At 42.1% G+C, this 14,173-nt stretch overlaps 1 protein-coding gene across 1 annotated transcript in view; it reads left to right on the top strand.

Moving 5' to 3' along the window:
• Positions 1-14,173, top strand: part of Hydin (HYDIN axonemal central pair apparatus protein) — a 325,093-nt gene that overhangs the window by 251,764 nt on the left and 59,156 nt on the right. Inside the window, exons 49-54 of the mRNA XM_052166496.1 lie at positions 485-604; positions 1,512-1,671; positions 1,765-1,937; positions 8,947-9,145; positions 10,706-10,805; positions 12,715-12,814. Of these exons, the coding sequence (XP_052022456.1) occupies positions 485-604; positions 1,512-1,671; positions 1,765-1,937; positions 8,947-9,145; positions 10,706-10,805; positions 12,715-12,814 (852 nt within the window). The remainder of the gene's footprint in view (positions 1-484; positions 605-1,511; positions 1,672-1,764; positions 1,938-8,946; positions 9,146-10,705; positions 10,806-12,714; positions 12,815-14,173) is intronic.

Below are 14,173 nucleotides of genomic sequence, written 5' to 3'. Positions count from 1 at the left end.
TTTTACTCTAGGATGTGTCTTCCTGTGAAGTGGACCTCCTGGATTTTTCTCTTAGCCACTGAACTTCCCTGGGCAGTTTAGGTCTTCCATAAATGCATCCCTGCCGGAGGGAGGGACTTTCTGTAGCTTGTCCTTTGTGTGTCTCCTCCCCAAGGAGCCCTATTTTACTGAAGAACTGAGAAGCTGGCTATTAGCCACTGTAACTATTTAATAGGTTCTTCTAAAGATTCTTGTGGTTGTTTCCTATCTGGGTGTTCTAGGGAAGACTATCCAGCTCAGCACAGAAGTCCTTTTCTCTAGTTCAACCCCTGCCATCTTCTCTTAGGAAGCAGGAGATAGTGCCTCCATGGAGATCCTCACACTAGCTGTCTTCAGACATGGGAGCTTCCACTGAGCAGGGAATGCTGGGTTCATAGGACACTGAACCCTCTATTTGTGTGTCATTATTTTTATCTCCCCCCCACCCCCCCACCCCCGTGTTCAGAGTTGTGTTCTCTCAGAGGAAGAAAGACATGAAGTTAAAAGAAGTTGTCATTAAGAAGTATGTAATGAGCACGGAGAAGTTTTACTTTGGGCCACTGCTTTGTGGAAAGTCAAGAGACAAGTAAGTATTTCATTGTTTCAAATTCAATTGCAAATTTCTGGATTGAACTCACAAATACTGCAAGTAGAGTTGTTATATAACCGGGGCTTTTATTGACACTGCCCCAAACTCCGAACCAGGATAATTGGATCCACGTGTCCCAAGTCTCTGCTCAGACACACAGACAACTCAAGTTCCACTTTCCCTAGTGGGAAATCCTAGAAGAAGACAAGGCTTTGGAAAGGTGGAATCAAGACTTCACTTTGGGATATATCAAGTTCAAGTTGCTTAGAAGACATCTCTAGGAACCACATAAATCAGAGAATAGAACATATGGTTTGGGTTCCTATAGGAGGGCTCTGTCGAGATGATAAGAACCCTCAATACAGACAGCGTGCCACAAGGAAAGAGGGTGAGACAAGGGACAGTTCTACTAAGAGTTTCTACCAAGGCTAGATAAATTCATGTGGAAACAGTAACAGTCCATGGAAGTGTTGTGGAAGTGAATGAGATCTAAGACAGATGTCAAGTGACCCCGATGATAAACTGTCAAGGATAGATGATCACCTTTCCTGGAGTCCTTTCAAAGAACTAAAAATAACTACCATTCATTGGACATCTGATATTTCCACTTGTTCTAAAAGGTTCCAGTGCACCATATCACTTAATACCAATCAACCCTAAGGGATACTGTTATCCCATCATATAGCTAAGAAGACCAAGGCTTGGGGGTCATATCACAGTGCAGTATTAGTATTCTCAGAGGCAAGTAAACAACCACAGATGTTATAGTCTCAGTCAACACTCCACAGCTTCAATGCAGTCACGTTGTCCTTTCAAATCACACTGCACCTCGTAGGATCCTGTTACCCCCAAACTCTCCTCTCTCAATCCTCATAATCACATCCCCATTCCCATTCATCTCCAGGTATAAGTCATCCTTGTTCCCTGGCAACATGGAGACACTGACGATCCTGAATGATTCTCCAATGGTGGTGGAGGCATACTTCTGTTTCCAGTATGACATAAAAGCAAGCACCTACTTTCTAGAGCCTGTCAACATGACTCTGAAACCCAATGAAAAGCAGGTACAATCAAAAGGGGGACATTCTGTCAGGGTAAGGATAGTCAAGACCTGACATCCCCAGTGTAAATCGACCTTCCTTTGACTCTCACACCAGATACTAACCGTATGGGCCTACCCTACTGCAGTCGGTGTCTTTGAAGACAGCATTGTCTGCTGCATCAAGGAGAACCCAGAGCCAGCCATCTTTAAGATAACCTGCCAAGGAATTCGTCCAGAAATTGAGGTGGATCCCAGGCAATTACATTTTGACCGCCTCTTGCTTCATAGGTAAGAGTTTCAGATAACTCAGGGACAGGAGGAGAAGTTCAAAATCATTTAGGTCTGGGGTAATCAACTGGCCTTGAGTTACTCTAGACTTTCTGGGTTTGTTGTTGTTGTCTGTCTGTCTGTGTGTGTATCACTGAAAACTGAACTCAACTCAGAGCCTTGGGCATGCTAGGCAAGTAACTCTGTCACTGAGCTTCCATCCCTCCCCAGCCTAAGTTTACAGCACTGTCTACCTAAAAAAATCAATATATTTGAATTTTTCATATTCTTCCATTCTGTGGCTCTGAATTTCTATCTGATGTCATTTTCCTTCATAATTCCTTTAGAATTACTTGTAATTCAGGAATGGCAGCAGCTACCAAATAATAATAACAACGCACCACCACTCAAGGCCGGATCACCAAATCAGACTGCTCATAAATAGGTTGCACCAAGCCTTACCCATGTTCTGATTTGTCTTTTGTCATTTTGATACAAGCTAGGGTCATTTGGGAAAAGGGGATCTCAATTGAGAAAATGCAAGTCTGTGAGACATGTACTTGATTGATGGATGACTGATGGGAGGGTGCAGCTCACTGTGGGTGGGGCCACCCTAGGCAGGTGATCCTGGGATCTATAAGAAAAAAGCCTGAGCGAGCCATGAGGAGCAAATGAGTATGCAGCATCCCTCCAAATTCTCTGCTGCTTCCCTCCGGGTCCTCACCTTGGCTTCCTGCCCTGACTTCTCTTCAGCAGAGATCTGTTCAGTTTCCATGATTGTGTAGGCTTTCTGTTTCTATTGTTGCTGAAATCCAGCTTTAATCCATAGTGGCCTGATAGGAGGCAGGGGGTTATTTTAATTTTCTACTATCTGTTGAGACTTGCTTTGTGGCAAAATATGTGGTTAATTTTGGAGAAAGTTGGAGAAATTTTGGAGGTGCTAAGAAGAAGGCATATTCTCTTTTGTGATTGGGTGAAATGTTGTATAGATAACTGTTGGGTCCATTTGAGTCATAATGTCTGATAGCTGTATTATTTTTCTGTTTGTCTTTTGTCTGGATGACCTGCTCATTAGTGAGAGTAGGGTACTGAAGTCTCCCACTATCAATATGTGGGGTTTGATGTGTGATTTAAGCTTTAGCAATGTTTCTTTTGCAAATGTGAATGCCCTTACATTTGGGGCCTAGATGTTAAGAATTGAGACTTCGTCCTGGTAGCTTTTTCCTTTGCTGAGTATAAAATATCCTTCCTCACCTCTTTTGATGAAATGTGGTCTATTTTGTTAGATATTAGAATGATACACTAGCTTGCTTCTTAGGTCCATTTGCTTGGGAGGAAAAAAAAAAGAACTTTTTCCAACCCTTTACCCCGAAATGCTGTCCGTGGTTGATGCCGAGGTGTACTTCTTGTGTGCAGCACAGTGATGCCTCCTGTTTTTGCATCCACCCTCTTAGCCTGTGTCTTTTCACTGGGTAAAGGAAGCCATTGATATTGAGAGATACTAATAACCAATTCCTGTTAACTCCTGTTATTTTGATGGTGTGTGTGTGCTCAAGCTTCACTTGTTTTGTCTTGGCTGGTGTGAAATACTTATTTTCCTGTATTTTCATGGGTATAGTTAGCCTCCTTAGGGTGGGGTTTTCCTTCTAGTACCTTTTGTAGGGCTGGATTTGTGGATATATACTGTTTGAATTTGACTTTGTTGTGGAATATCTTGTTTTCTCCATCTATGATGATTGAATGTTTTGCTGGGTATAATAGTATGGGCTGGCATCTGTGGTCTCTTAACGTCTGTAGCACATCTGTCCAGGATCTTTCTGTTTTTAGAGTCTCCATTGAGAAATAAGATGTTATTCTAGTAGGTCTGCCTTAATATGTTACTCATCTTTTTTTTCCTTGCAGCTTTTATTAATATGCTTTCTTTGTTCTGTATGTTTAATGTCTTTATGTTTAGGCAGGAGGGCTTTCTTTTCTGCTCTGATAGTTTTGGTGTTCTCTAAGCTTCTTGTACCTTTATAGGCATATTCTACTTAAAGTTAGAAAATGTTTCTTCTACAGTCTTGTTAAAAAATATTTTCTGGCTCTTTGATCTAGGAATTCTTCTTCTGCTGCTCCTGTTATTCTTAGGTTTGGTCTTTTTATAATGTTCCAGATTTCCTGGATGTTTTGTATCAGGAATTTTTTAGATTTAACATTTTCTTTAACTTATGTATGAATTTATTCTATCATATCTTCAATTCTTGAGATTCTTTCTTCTGTCTCTGTATCCTGTTGTGATGCTTGCATCTATAGTTCCTGTTCACTGACCCAGATTTTCCATCTCTAGGAGTCTCTCAGTTTGTATTTTCTTTATTGCTTCTATTTCCATTTTCAGATCTTGACCAGTTTTATTCATTTCCTTCACTGTGTGTTTTGTTTGTTTGTTTATTTTGAGGGGAGTTATTTTGGGTTTTTTTGTTTTTTACTCTCCTGGCTTTCTTTAAGAGATTAATTTGTTTCTTCCCATCGTTTGTCTATTCCTGGATTTCTTTAAGGGATTTATTCATTTCCTCTTTAAGGGTCTCTATCATCTTCATAAAATTGGCTTTAAGTTCATTTTCTTAAGCTTCATCAATGTTGAATAGGATAATAGGATAGCTGTAATAGGATAGCTGGGCTCTGGTGGTACTACATTATGTTCTTACACTGGCCTCTAAGAAACTGGGTTTGGGGTAATTACAGATTTAAGTGCCAATTTCTAAGTTTATCTTTGTTGCATGGATTTTTTTCCCCTTGGTTCCCATTTCCTTTCTGGTTTCCCAGCCAGAGTGGCCTGTGGTTCTAGTGACCAGTGAGTTCTCAGGTTTAGTAGAGTATCTCTGCTAGGGTTTTGGTGACCTACATGACTTCTGGAGCTTTGGGTGCTAGTGTTGCCTCTGGGACTCTGGGGTTCTAGTAGCTAGCATGGTCTCTGGAGTTCTGGGTACCAGTAGATCCTTCAGAGTGGGCTTCTGCTGAAGTTGTGGGCCAGGGTATGGAGCCAAGGGGAGATGGTGCTGTTGGGTGGTGCCTGTTGTTGGACAGGCTTTAAGGAGTATTGGTGGGCTGTGGGCAGGATCTTACCTGAGGTTCTAGCTATAGCATGACTTCTGGTAAAGCGGTAGGCATCCGAAGGAGTTGTGGGCCAGGATATGGAAATAAGAGGAGAGCCTATTTCTGATTCTTATCTTCTCCTCCCCGCCATTGTTTTGGTTACTATTCACTATTAATTTAAGACCTCTTGCTGGGCATCAGTGGTGCATGCCTTTAATCCCAGCTCTCGGGAGGCAGAGGCAATCGGATTTCTGAGTTCGAGGTCTGCCTGGTCTACAAAGTGAGTTCCAGGACAGCCAGGGTTATACAGAGAAACCCTATCTTAAAAATCCAAAAAAGTGGGGGAAAGACCTCTTGACTTTTTAGGTAGACACTTAGTACTGTAAACTTTTCTCTTGAGACCACCTTCACTGATATGGTTTTATTTTCAGTCAATTCTAGGAAATACTAATTTCCTTCTTGATTTCTTTCTTGATCCAATTGTCATTCAGTTTCCATGAGTTTGTGTGCTTTCAGTTGTTTCCTCTGCACAGCTTCATTTCATTATGCCCAGTTGCAATGCAGAATGTTTCTTCTGCTTTCCTTTGTTCACTGAGACTTGCTTTGCATCCTAATACATGGTCAGTTTTGGAGGCAGCTTCATGGGGTCTTTAAAGATGTGTAAATTTTAGTGATTTGGTGGAATGTTTGTCCTGTAGATGTCCATTAGGTCCTTTTGATTTATGATGTCATTTAGCACTGATGCTTCTGTTATTTTGGGTTCAGACAACCTATCAGTGAAAGTGGGTATTGAAGTCACTCACAGTCACCTTGTTAATCTATGTATTTATTTTTATTTTTTAAATTCATACAAAATATTTTGATCATATTCTTTTCCCTCCCCCAACTCCTCCCAGACCATCCCCACCTCTCTAACCACCCAACTTCATCCTGTTTCTTTCTCCCTCTGACTCTCTTTAAAAAAAAACAGTAAAGAAACAAAGAATAAGAAAATCAGTAAGATAAAAAGCAACAAGACAAACGCAGGGAGTCTTTTTATGTTGCTCAAGTAATCTGTGGCTTTAGGTCTTTTGTGAAGTTGGGTGTGCTTGTGTTTGATGGAGGTTACCTTCAGAATTATAATTCCCTCTTGGTGGATTTTACCTTTAGTGAATATGAAGTTATCTTCCTTTGATTTGAAGTCAGATATTAGAGTAGCTGTGCCTGCATGTTTCTGTTTCATTTCCTTGAAATACCTTTTCCTATTCTTTAATTCTCAGGTACTGTCTCTTTTTCATCATGATGTGTATTTCTTGGAAACAACAAAGAGATGGATACTTTTTTCTAATCTAATCTGCTAGTCTTTGTCTCTTTATTGAGAAACTGAACCACTAATGTTAAGAGTTATCGTTGAGCTATGTGTATTCATTCCTGGGTTTTTCAACTTTGTTGTTTTCTCAAGACTTCTTTTGATTGGCAGGTCAGGTGTTGTTCATTTGCTCCATGTGATGTCTTGAGTGTATTTATCCTTCTCTTCAGATTAAATCTTCCTTCCCATATTCTCTTTAGAGTTGTTTGGGTGCCTATCAACTATAAAATGCATATTTATTTCAAGCACACATAAAAACATACAGCACTAAGTCATAAAACACGACTCATTACATTTCAACCTAACGAAATCATCTAGAGTATATTTACTAACCATGGCATAATTAAATTGCGGACAGATTTCTCATTGTTGGAGAAAAGGAGATTTACATGCTATCTGGTAGGCCTGCAAGATGATTCAACACATAAAGGCACTTATCACCAAATCTAACAATCTGAGTTTGATCCCAAGGCTTCACATGGTAGAAAGAGAGAACAGACTCTCACAAGTTGTCCTATGACCACCACAAGTGTGCAGTTTCATATATGCACCTACATGCATACACACACCACACACACACACACACACACACACCTACCTTTTTAAATGGACCTTGTCATTAAATTGGAGATAGGGAATTAGAGGCATCAGTACAAACTCCTGCTTTTTAGTACCTATGTAAGGATAGAGACATGCACACATTTCCTAGCTCCGCCATCTAGGAAGGCTTAGAAACAGTGGTTCACCAGGAGCAATGAGGACTCCACTCCAGATCTCGGTATTTAAACATCATTTTCCAATAAGTGGCAAGGGTCCTTGATGAAAGGACTTCTCTGGTCCTGAAACAGATAAAGTAGAAGAAGAACACTCTAGATGAGCTGGGAATTTTTTTGTCATACCATAAAGAAGCAAGAACTATGTGCCTGTAAAAGGACATAAGAACCAACTCATAAGACCCAACCTTCCACCAGCTAAATCTGAGACAGTTCGCAAATCAAAATAAAATAATGCAATAATTATAATGTAATGATCTATAACAGTGGTTCTCACCCTTCCTAATACTGTGACCCATTAAGACAATTCCTCATGTTATAGTAACCCCCAACCACAAAATTATTTTTGTCACTACTTCATAATTGTAATTTTGCTACTGTTATGAATCATAACAAATATCTGTGTTTCCCAATAGTCTTAGGTGACCCCTGTGAAAGGGTCATTCTACCTCAAAAGGGGTCATGATTCCCAGGCTGAGAACCACTGATGTATTTAATGAGAAACGTAACTCCACTGGCATAGTCTATGAATAAACACATGAAAGAGGGAAATTCTGTTTTAGATAACAGAATACCAACTAAGCATAGAAAGATTGATGGTATTAGGAAATGGTTGGTGGATGCTAAAATTAGTATCTGACTGTTTGGCCAAGAACAAGGCATTGATCCAGATGTGGTAATACAGCCTGTAGCCCTGGTAACTGACAGGTAGACGGAAGGATCAGGAGTCCAAGGTCATCCCTAACTAAACAGTGAATTTCAAGGACAGACTGGGAAAATATAAGGCCCTAATAAACAGGGTATAGTCTCAAAGTATCTCCCCAGAAAGTATTAACTAAAATGGAAAAAAAAAGCTCATACCTAATGGAGAGACCAGGTGAGTCTTACCTTAACTAAGGCATCAAATGTAGCATCACCAAAATTAAATAGCACTAAACAAATAGCACTAAAGGGATCTCCTGACCCAATATAGTGAAAAGGACACATTTCCCACCAAAAGATCTAAGCATGAAAAAGCATCAGACCGCCCAACTTAAGCGAGAGCCAACAGATTAACTGATTCTTCAAAGCATCAAAGCCAAGAAACCTACAGAAGGGTAGAAGACGTTTTCCAAAGAGGCATGATAATTACATGCAGTACACGGTTGTGGGTTGATTCCTTGACCTGGAAAAACAAAGAGAGGTCAAGTAGCAATAGAACAAAGGCAGAGGTTGAACATGAGCTGCAGACCAAATAATAGTCTTTATGACAGTGAAAACCCTGGTGTAGTGGGTGTTCTCATTCTTAGAAAGTGTGTACCAAGTGATTTAAAAGTTAGCAGTGTGTAATTATCTGCAGTTTCATCTTGAATGGCTCTGGAAATTTTTGAGAAAGAGAGATTATGTGGCTACAAGGAAGGGCCAAGTCAACTGGACAAAGAGGATTCTTACAACTCTTTTAAGTTTTAAATGGTGTTAATTTAAACCATTTAATTTAAGTTTGTTCATGGGGAAAAAATTAAAATCATCTGCCCATCACTTACAAGCTAAGCAGCTCAAATAAGACAAGGCAAGGAGAGGGGAGGAATGTTTTTGCACAATCATCCTCAAAAGAGAAACTGTGGGGCCAAGGGTGATGGAACACACCCTGCAGAGGTAGAGGTGGGCAGATCTCTGTGAGTTCAAGGCCAGCCTGGTCTGCATAGTAAGTCACAGGCTACATGAGAGTCAGTCTCAAAAAACTAAAGTAAAAGTTATTGATTCTTCTTCCTATTATATAATCTTAGTGGGAAAAAACAGAGAAACTGACATTTGAAAAATTCTCTGAACTTGATCAAATTTCTTTTGGTTTCTGCAGAAAAGAAACCAAGTCAGTAGTTCTCCGTAATGTCACATCTCTTCCTGTGGCCTGGCGGATCTCCAGCCTGGAACACCTAGGGGAGGACTTCGCTGTGTCCATGATGCAGGGCACCATGCTACCCAAGGGAGAGTTTGGGCTGCAAGTGCACTTCCAACCCTCCAAACCTGTCAACATCAAGAAGGCCATTCGGATTGAGGTGAGATGTACCATTCCCATAGACGTGATTATCAAAATATGTATGCACAGCACACAGCACACACACTCACACACACACACACACACACACACACACACACACAGAAGGAGAGGGAGAGACAGAAACAGAGACAGAGACAGAGACAGATCTTATTAAATCCCTCATTTGATCTGTTTCCTATCTCCAGCCCATGATATCTTACTCTATACAAAACACAAGCTCAATAAAAGCAGTATAACTCCAAGCTGATCTCTTACTAAGACAGTAACCTTTCAGCATCTTCCTGAGAGCCCACTCTTTTCTCCTGTCATTCCATTTGCTAACTTTAGCGTGGGAACTCTGCCAAGTGGGACCTCTCCTGACCCAGTCACCATCTATACTAGTTTCTTAGGCCACTATGACAAAATGGCCTCAGAATGGGTGACCCAAAACAACAGATCTATCCTCTCTCATAATTCTGAAGACTAGAAAGCTAAAATCAAGGTATCAGGACCAGACTCCCTCTGAAGGCTGCTGGAAAGAATCTATTTTTTTTTTGTCACCTCTAGTTTCTAGGGCCTACGAGTGTGTGCCTTGACTCATGCTTGCACCCCACCAACCTTTGTCTTCCCCCTCTGAAGGCTTTTCTTCCATCTGTCTTCCCCCGTACTATTTCAGGGGGACACAGAAAGTCCTCTATACTCATGAGTTCTCCACCCACTGATCCAACTATATTGGCAAATGCCTGTTGGCAAACTATATTGGCAAATAGACTGGTTAGAATTCTGAATTCATACTTGATTTGGGGGCTGAAGAGATACTTGGTGGTTAGGAACAATCGCTGCTCTTACAGCAAGACAGTCTGCAGCTCCAATGTTGGGTGGCTCATAATAGCTTGTAACCCCAGCTCCAAAGATCCAGCACCCTCTTCTGGCCTCTGTGAGCATCTGCACTCACATGCACATTACCCACCAGCATATACTTTTTGTTAGATCTTAAGTTCAGTGACAGCTATGGATGTCCCCCTGGGACCACAAAGCACATGGAATGCAAACAGGTGACTTTGTTTTCCTCAACTGGAGTCTTCAACAAGATGGCAGCGGTCTCCACCTAGATGACCCGTCTAATGGACCTTTTAATCTGCTCCTGGTTTGTGTCCAAGGTCAACAGTCAACTCAATAAAATTAGACTAGTTTGTCAGCTGGCACCAGCTCAGTGACTGCTTGGGGTAGGGAGGAAGGAACAGGTCAGTGAACTACTAGAAACTAGGCCTGAAGATCATCATGATCACACATCAAAAAGACTGTGAATTTCCAAAATAGAAACACCTAGCATGTATTTTACTTAAAACACACACACACACACCTTGGCCCCTTTTCTTCAGCTTGAGTCACAAAGAATAGAAGTAGTTCCAATTTATAAAACAAGTAGAGCAAAGTGACTTACAATGTAAGACTAGAAAAAAATGTGACAATAAAGTTCTCCAAAACATCTCCCTGCCATCTCTGCTGCCCGTCCCCACTGCATGCTACATGCTTCAGACACTTTGTGGGTCTTTCACTAAAAAACTTTCCCCGGCAGGTTCTGGATGCAGATAATCTTGTTGGTGTCGTTCAGATAGAAAACATCTTGATCTTTGCAGAATCATATGATATCGCTTTGGACATCACCTTCCCCAAAGGTGCGTTGAACCCTGAGAAAAGGGGGTTATATATTGTTTCTGTTTGTACACTAGAGTTCTGGGTGGAGGGACCCTAGTATGTCATTCATATGACGGTGGGGTTGGTGGGGAAGGGAACAATCTCAGTGATAGGAATGCAAGCCTAGAGTGATGTTGGTAACATCACCACAAAGTATAGGGGAAATTGAAAGGAAGGGAAGGGGAAATTGAAAGGAAAGGAAGGGGAAATTGAAAGGAAAGGAAGGGGAAATTGAAAGGAAAGGAAGGGGAAATGGAAATGGAAAGGAAAGGAAGGGGAAAAGGAAAGGAAAGGAAAGGAAAGGGAGAAAGAAAGGAAGGAAAAGAAGAAAGGAAGGAAAGAAAGAAAGAAGAAAAGGGATGGAGAGGGAAGAGAGGGAGAGAGGGAAGGAGAGGGGGGATGGAGGGAATCAAAGAAAAAGAAAAACCCTACAATGTATCATAGTCCTGAGATCAGTTCAAAGCAGGTCTTACTGGGTCTCGCTAGCTGGATCTCAGAGTGCTGACAGATAGGCATTCTTCCTAAAGGCTTTGCAGCCTCTAAGAGACCACCCACATTCCTTGGTCTGTGTCCCCTTCCTAAATCTCTGAAGCCAGCAATATCCCACCAGGACCTTCTCATGGTTCTCCCACGTCTGCTTCCCACTTCTACTTTTAAAAGGACCCTTGTGGTTACACTGGGACTCCAGGAATAACCCATGTCAGCCTTCACATCGGATGGCGGCCAATCACCCATCTCAAGTCCATCCAACACCTTAAGTCCCCTTTGTCATGGATTCGCAGATCCCAGAAATTAGAATGTGTGTCCTGAGACATTCTATCTAGCACGCTGCCATAACATGTGAACTGTGCATCCACCCCTCCCCAGCAGCTGATTCTCCATGACAGTTCTTTTCCTCAGCAAGATTATTAGAGCTACATCTTAGTCAGATGCCGTTGTTTTAACGTACAGACAGCATTGTGATGAAAAGTGCCTATCAAAAATAAAATAGTGTTACTGTGGTTTCGTTTATCACAGAAGAGCTGTATCTTAGTGTCCACTAAGATCGCATTTATGAAGAGTTTTAAGCATCTGAGGGAATGCTTGAGACACTAAGTAAAACAACACGAAGTTAAACCTTTTGAGAGTAACTTGGTACATTTTTTTAAATTTTGACTTAGCAATTAATTAGTGATACTTACTAACTTTCAGAGGGTCCAAGGGTTTGGTTCCCGGCACCCACCTGGAAGCTCACAGCCATCTGTAACTCCAGTCTCAGGGGATCCAATGCCCTTTGTGTGTGTGTGTGTGTGTGTGTGTGTGTGTGTGTGTGTGTAATGCAGATGCATGTGAAATAAAAATAGACTATTTTTAAAAGATCTTAGAGAGTTGGAGAGATGGTTCCTCAGTTAAGAACCCACTCACAGCCAGGCAGTGATGGAACATGCCTTGAATACCAGCCCTCAGGAGGCAGAGGCAGACAGATCTCTGTGAGTTGGAGGCCAGCCTTATCTACCAAGTGAATTCCAGGACAGTCAGGGATACACAGAGAAACCATATCAAAAAAATCACACATACACACACATGTTGGTTTTCCAGAGGATCCGAGTTTGTTTGATTCCCAGTATCCATATCAGGCCTCTTACTGCCATTCTAACCCCAGAAAGATCCCACTCCTCTGGCCTCTGCACTCACTTGTATATATACACACACAAAGATGCACATATATATGGATAATTAGATGTAATAATAATAACAAGTATAAATAAATATCCTAGAGAATTTAACTAACAATAGTCATGGAACAGTAGTCCCTTGGGGTGGAATCTCAAGGGAGATGTTTGGATGTACTGGGAGGCGGAGCCCCTGCTCTGGCTCGCCCACCCACTCACTCTACCCCACCCCCTGCAGGAGCTGAAGGAGGTCTGGACTTTGGGACTTTGAGGGTCATGGAGGAGGTTAAGCAGCCCCTTCAACTGAAGAACCGTGGAAAATACGAGATCGTATACAGGTAACCTGGATCCTATGGGATGCATGCATGCATGCATGCATGCATGCATGCGTGTGCATGTGCTTGCCTGCTAACTATCCCCATCCACTCGTGAACACGATGAAACATGTAGATTTTGTTTCCCCACTTTAAGCTCCTGATGGACTGCCCCACCCAGGTTCCCTCAGATCCGAAGATGAAACACACACACATACATAGCTTACTTTTGAGGTTTAGCTTAATGGTCGGGCTCTTCTAAGCCTTCCTCAGCTATTACATCCTTCTTTCCACTCCCAGGTCAGCACCCTAAATCCACCCTCAACCTTAGCCTCTAATCCCCTGCCTGCTACCGCAGGGCCACTCCACCCAAGATCTCACGTGGCTGATGGCTCTTTCTTCCTGCGAAGCAAATCTTTTCTCTCCCTTGAGTCTGCTAGCCTGCCTGCCTGCAGGAAAACTAGAAGTCCCGCCTATTCCTCCCAGTTCATTAGCCACTAGCATCTTTTTTGCTTGAACCAATTGAGGAACAGGACCCTCAGTGTTCACATGCAGATTCCTGATCAAAGAATCAAAACCACCCCCTACAAAAGGATGTCTGGGAAATCTTTTAAAGAGGAAACCAGAAGCTGGTACCATGAGTAAAGTGCCTGCTCTGTTGGTATGAGAATCTGAGTTTAAGTCCCCAACACCCACATTAAAAATCCAGGCATCCCCTGGTTCTGGAAAGATTCAGTGTAGCAGTATAGGACAAAACCAGAACAGGGAAGTAGGAAGGGGTAGATGGGATAACAGAGGGAGGGAAGGGGGCTTATATGACTTTCGGGGAGTAGGGGACCAGAAAAGGGGAAATCATTTGAAATGTAAATAAAAAATATACCGAACAGAAAAAAAAAATCCAGGCATCCATAACGCTGGCACGGGAGGTGAATTTCTGAAGCTCTCTGGCCAGCCGGGCTAACCTACCTGGTAAGCACTGGATTCACTAATAGACCCAGTCTGAAAAGGTGTGGCGCAATCAAGGAAGACACCCAACCTCGACCTCCAGCCCCAAGAGCTCAAGCACACAGCACATGCACACACGCATGCATAACTCCATGCACATATACTACACACATACAAAATAAACATACAAAAGCCCGGGGCTAGGAATGTAGCTCAGTTGGTAAAGTGCTTGCCTGGTATGTCTTTAGTTTGATCATCAGCACCATGTAGTAGCACATACCTCATCAGGTAGAGGCAAACAGACCAGAAATTCAGAGTACTCCCTGGCTACATAGTAAATCTGAGAAGCCCTATCTAAAAGAGAGGGGGGGGGGAAGGAAGGAAGGAAGGAAGGAAGGAAGGAAGGAAGGAAGGAAGGAAGAAAAAAGAAAGAAAGAA

Source organism: Apodemus sylvaticus, chromosome 21 (assembly GCF_947179515.1).
Source record: "Apodemus sylvaticus chromosome 21, mApoSyl1.1, whole genome shotgun sequence".
Taxonomy (NCBI): domain Eukaryota; kingdom Metazoa; phylum Chordata; class Mammalia; order Rodentia; family Muridae; genus Apodemus; species Apodemus sylvaticus.
The sequence above is the reverse complement of the archived record's forward strand: the minus strand, read 5'-3'. Positions and strand labels throughout refer to the sequence as shown.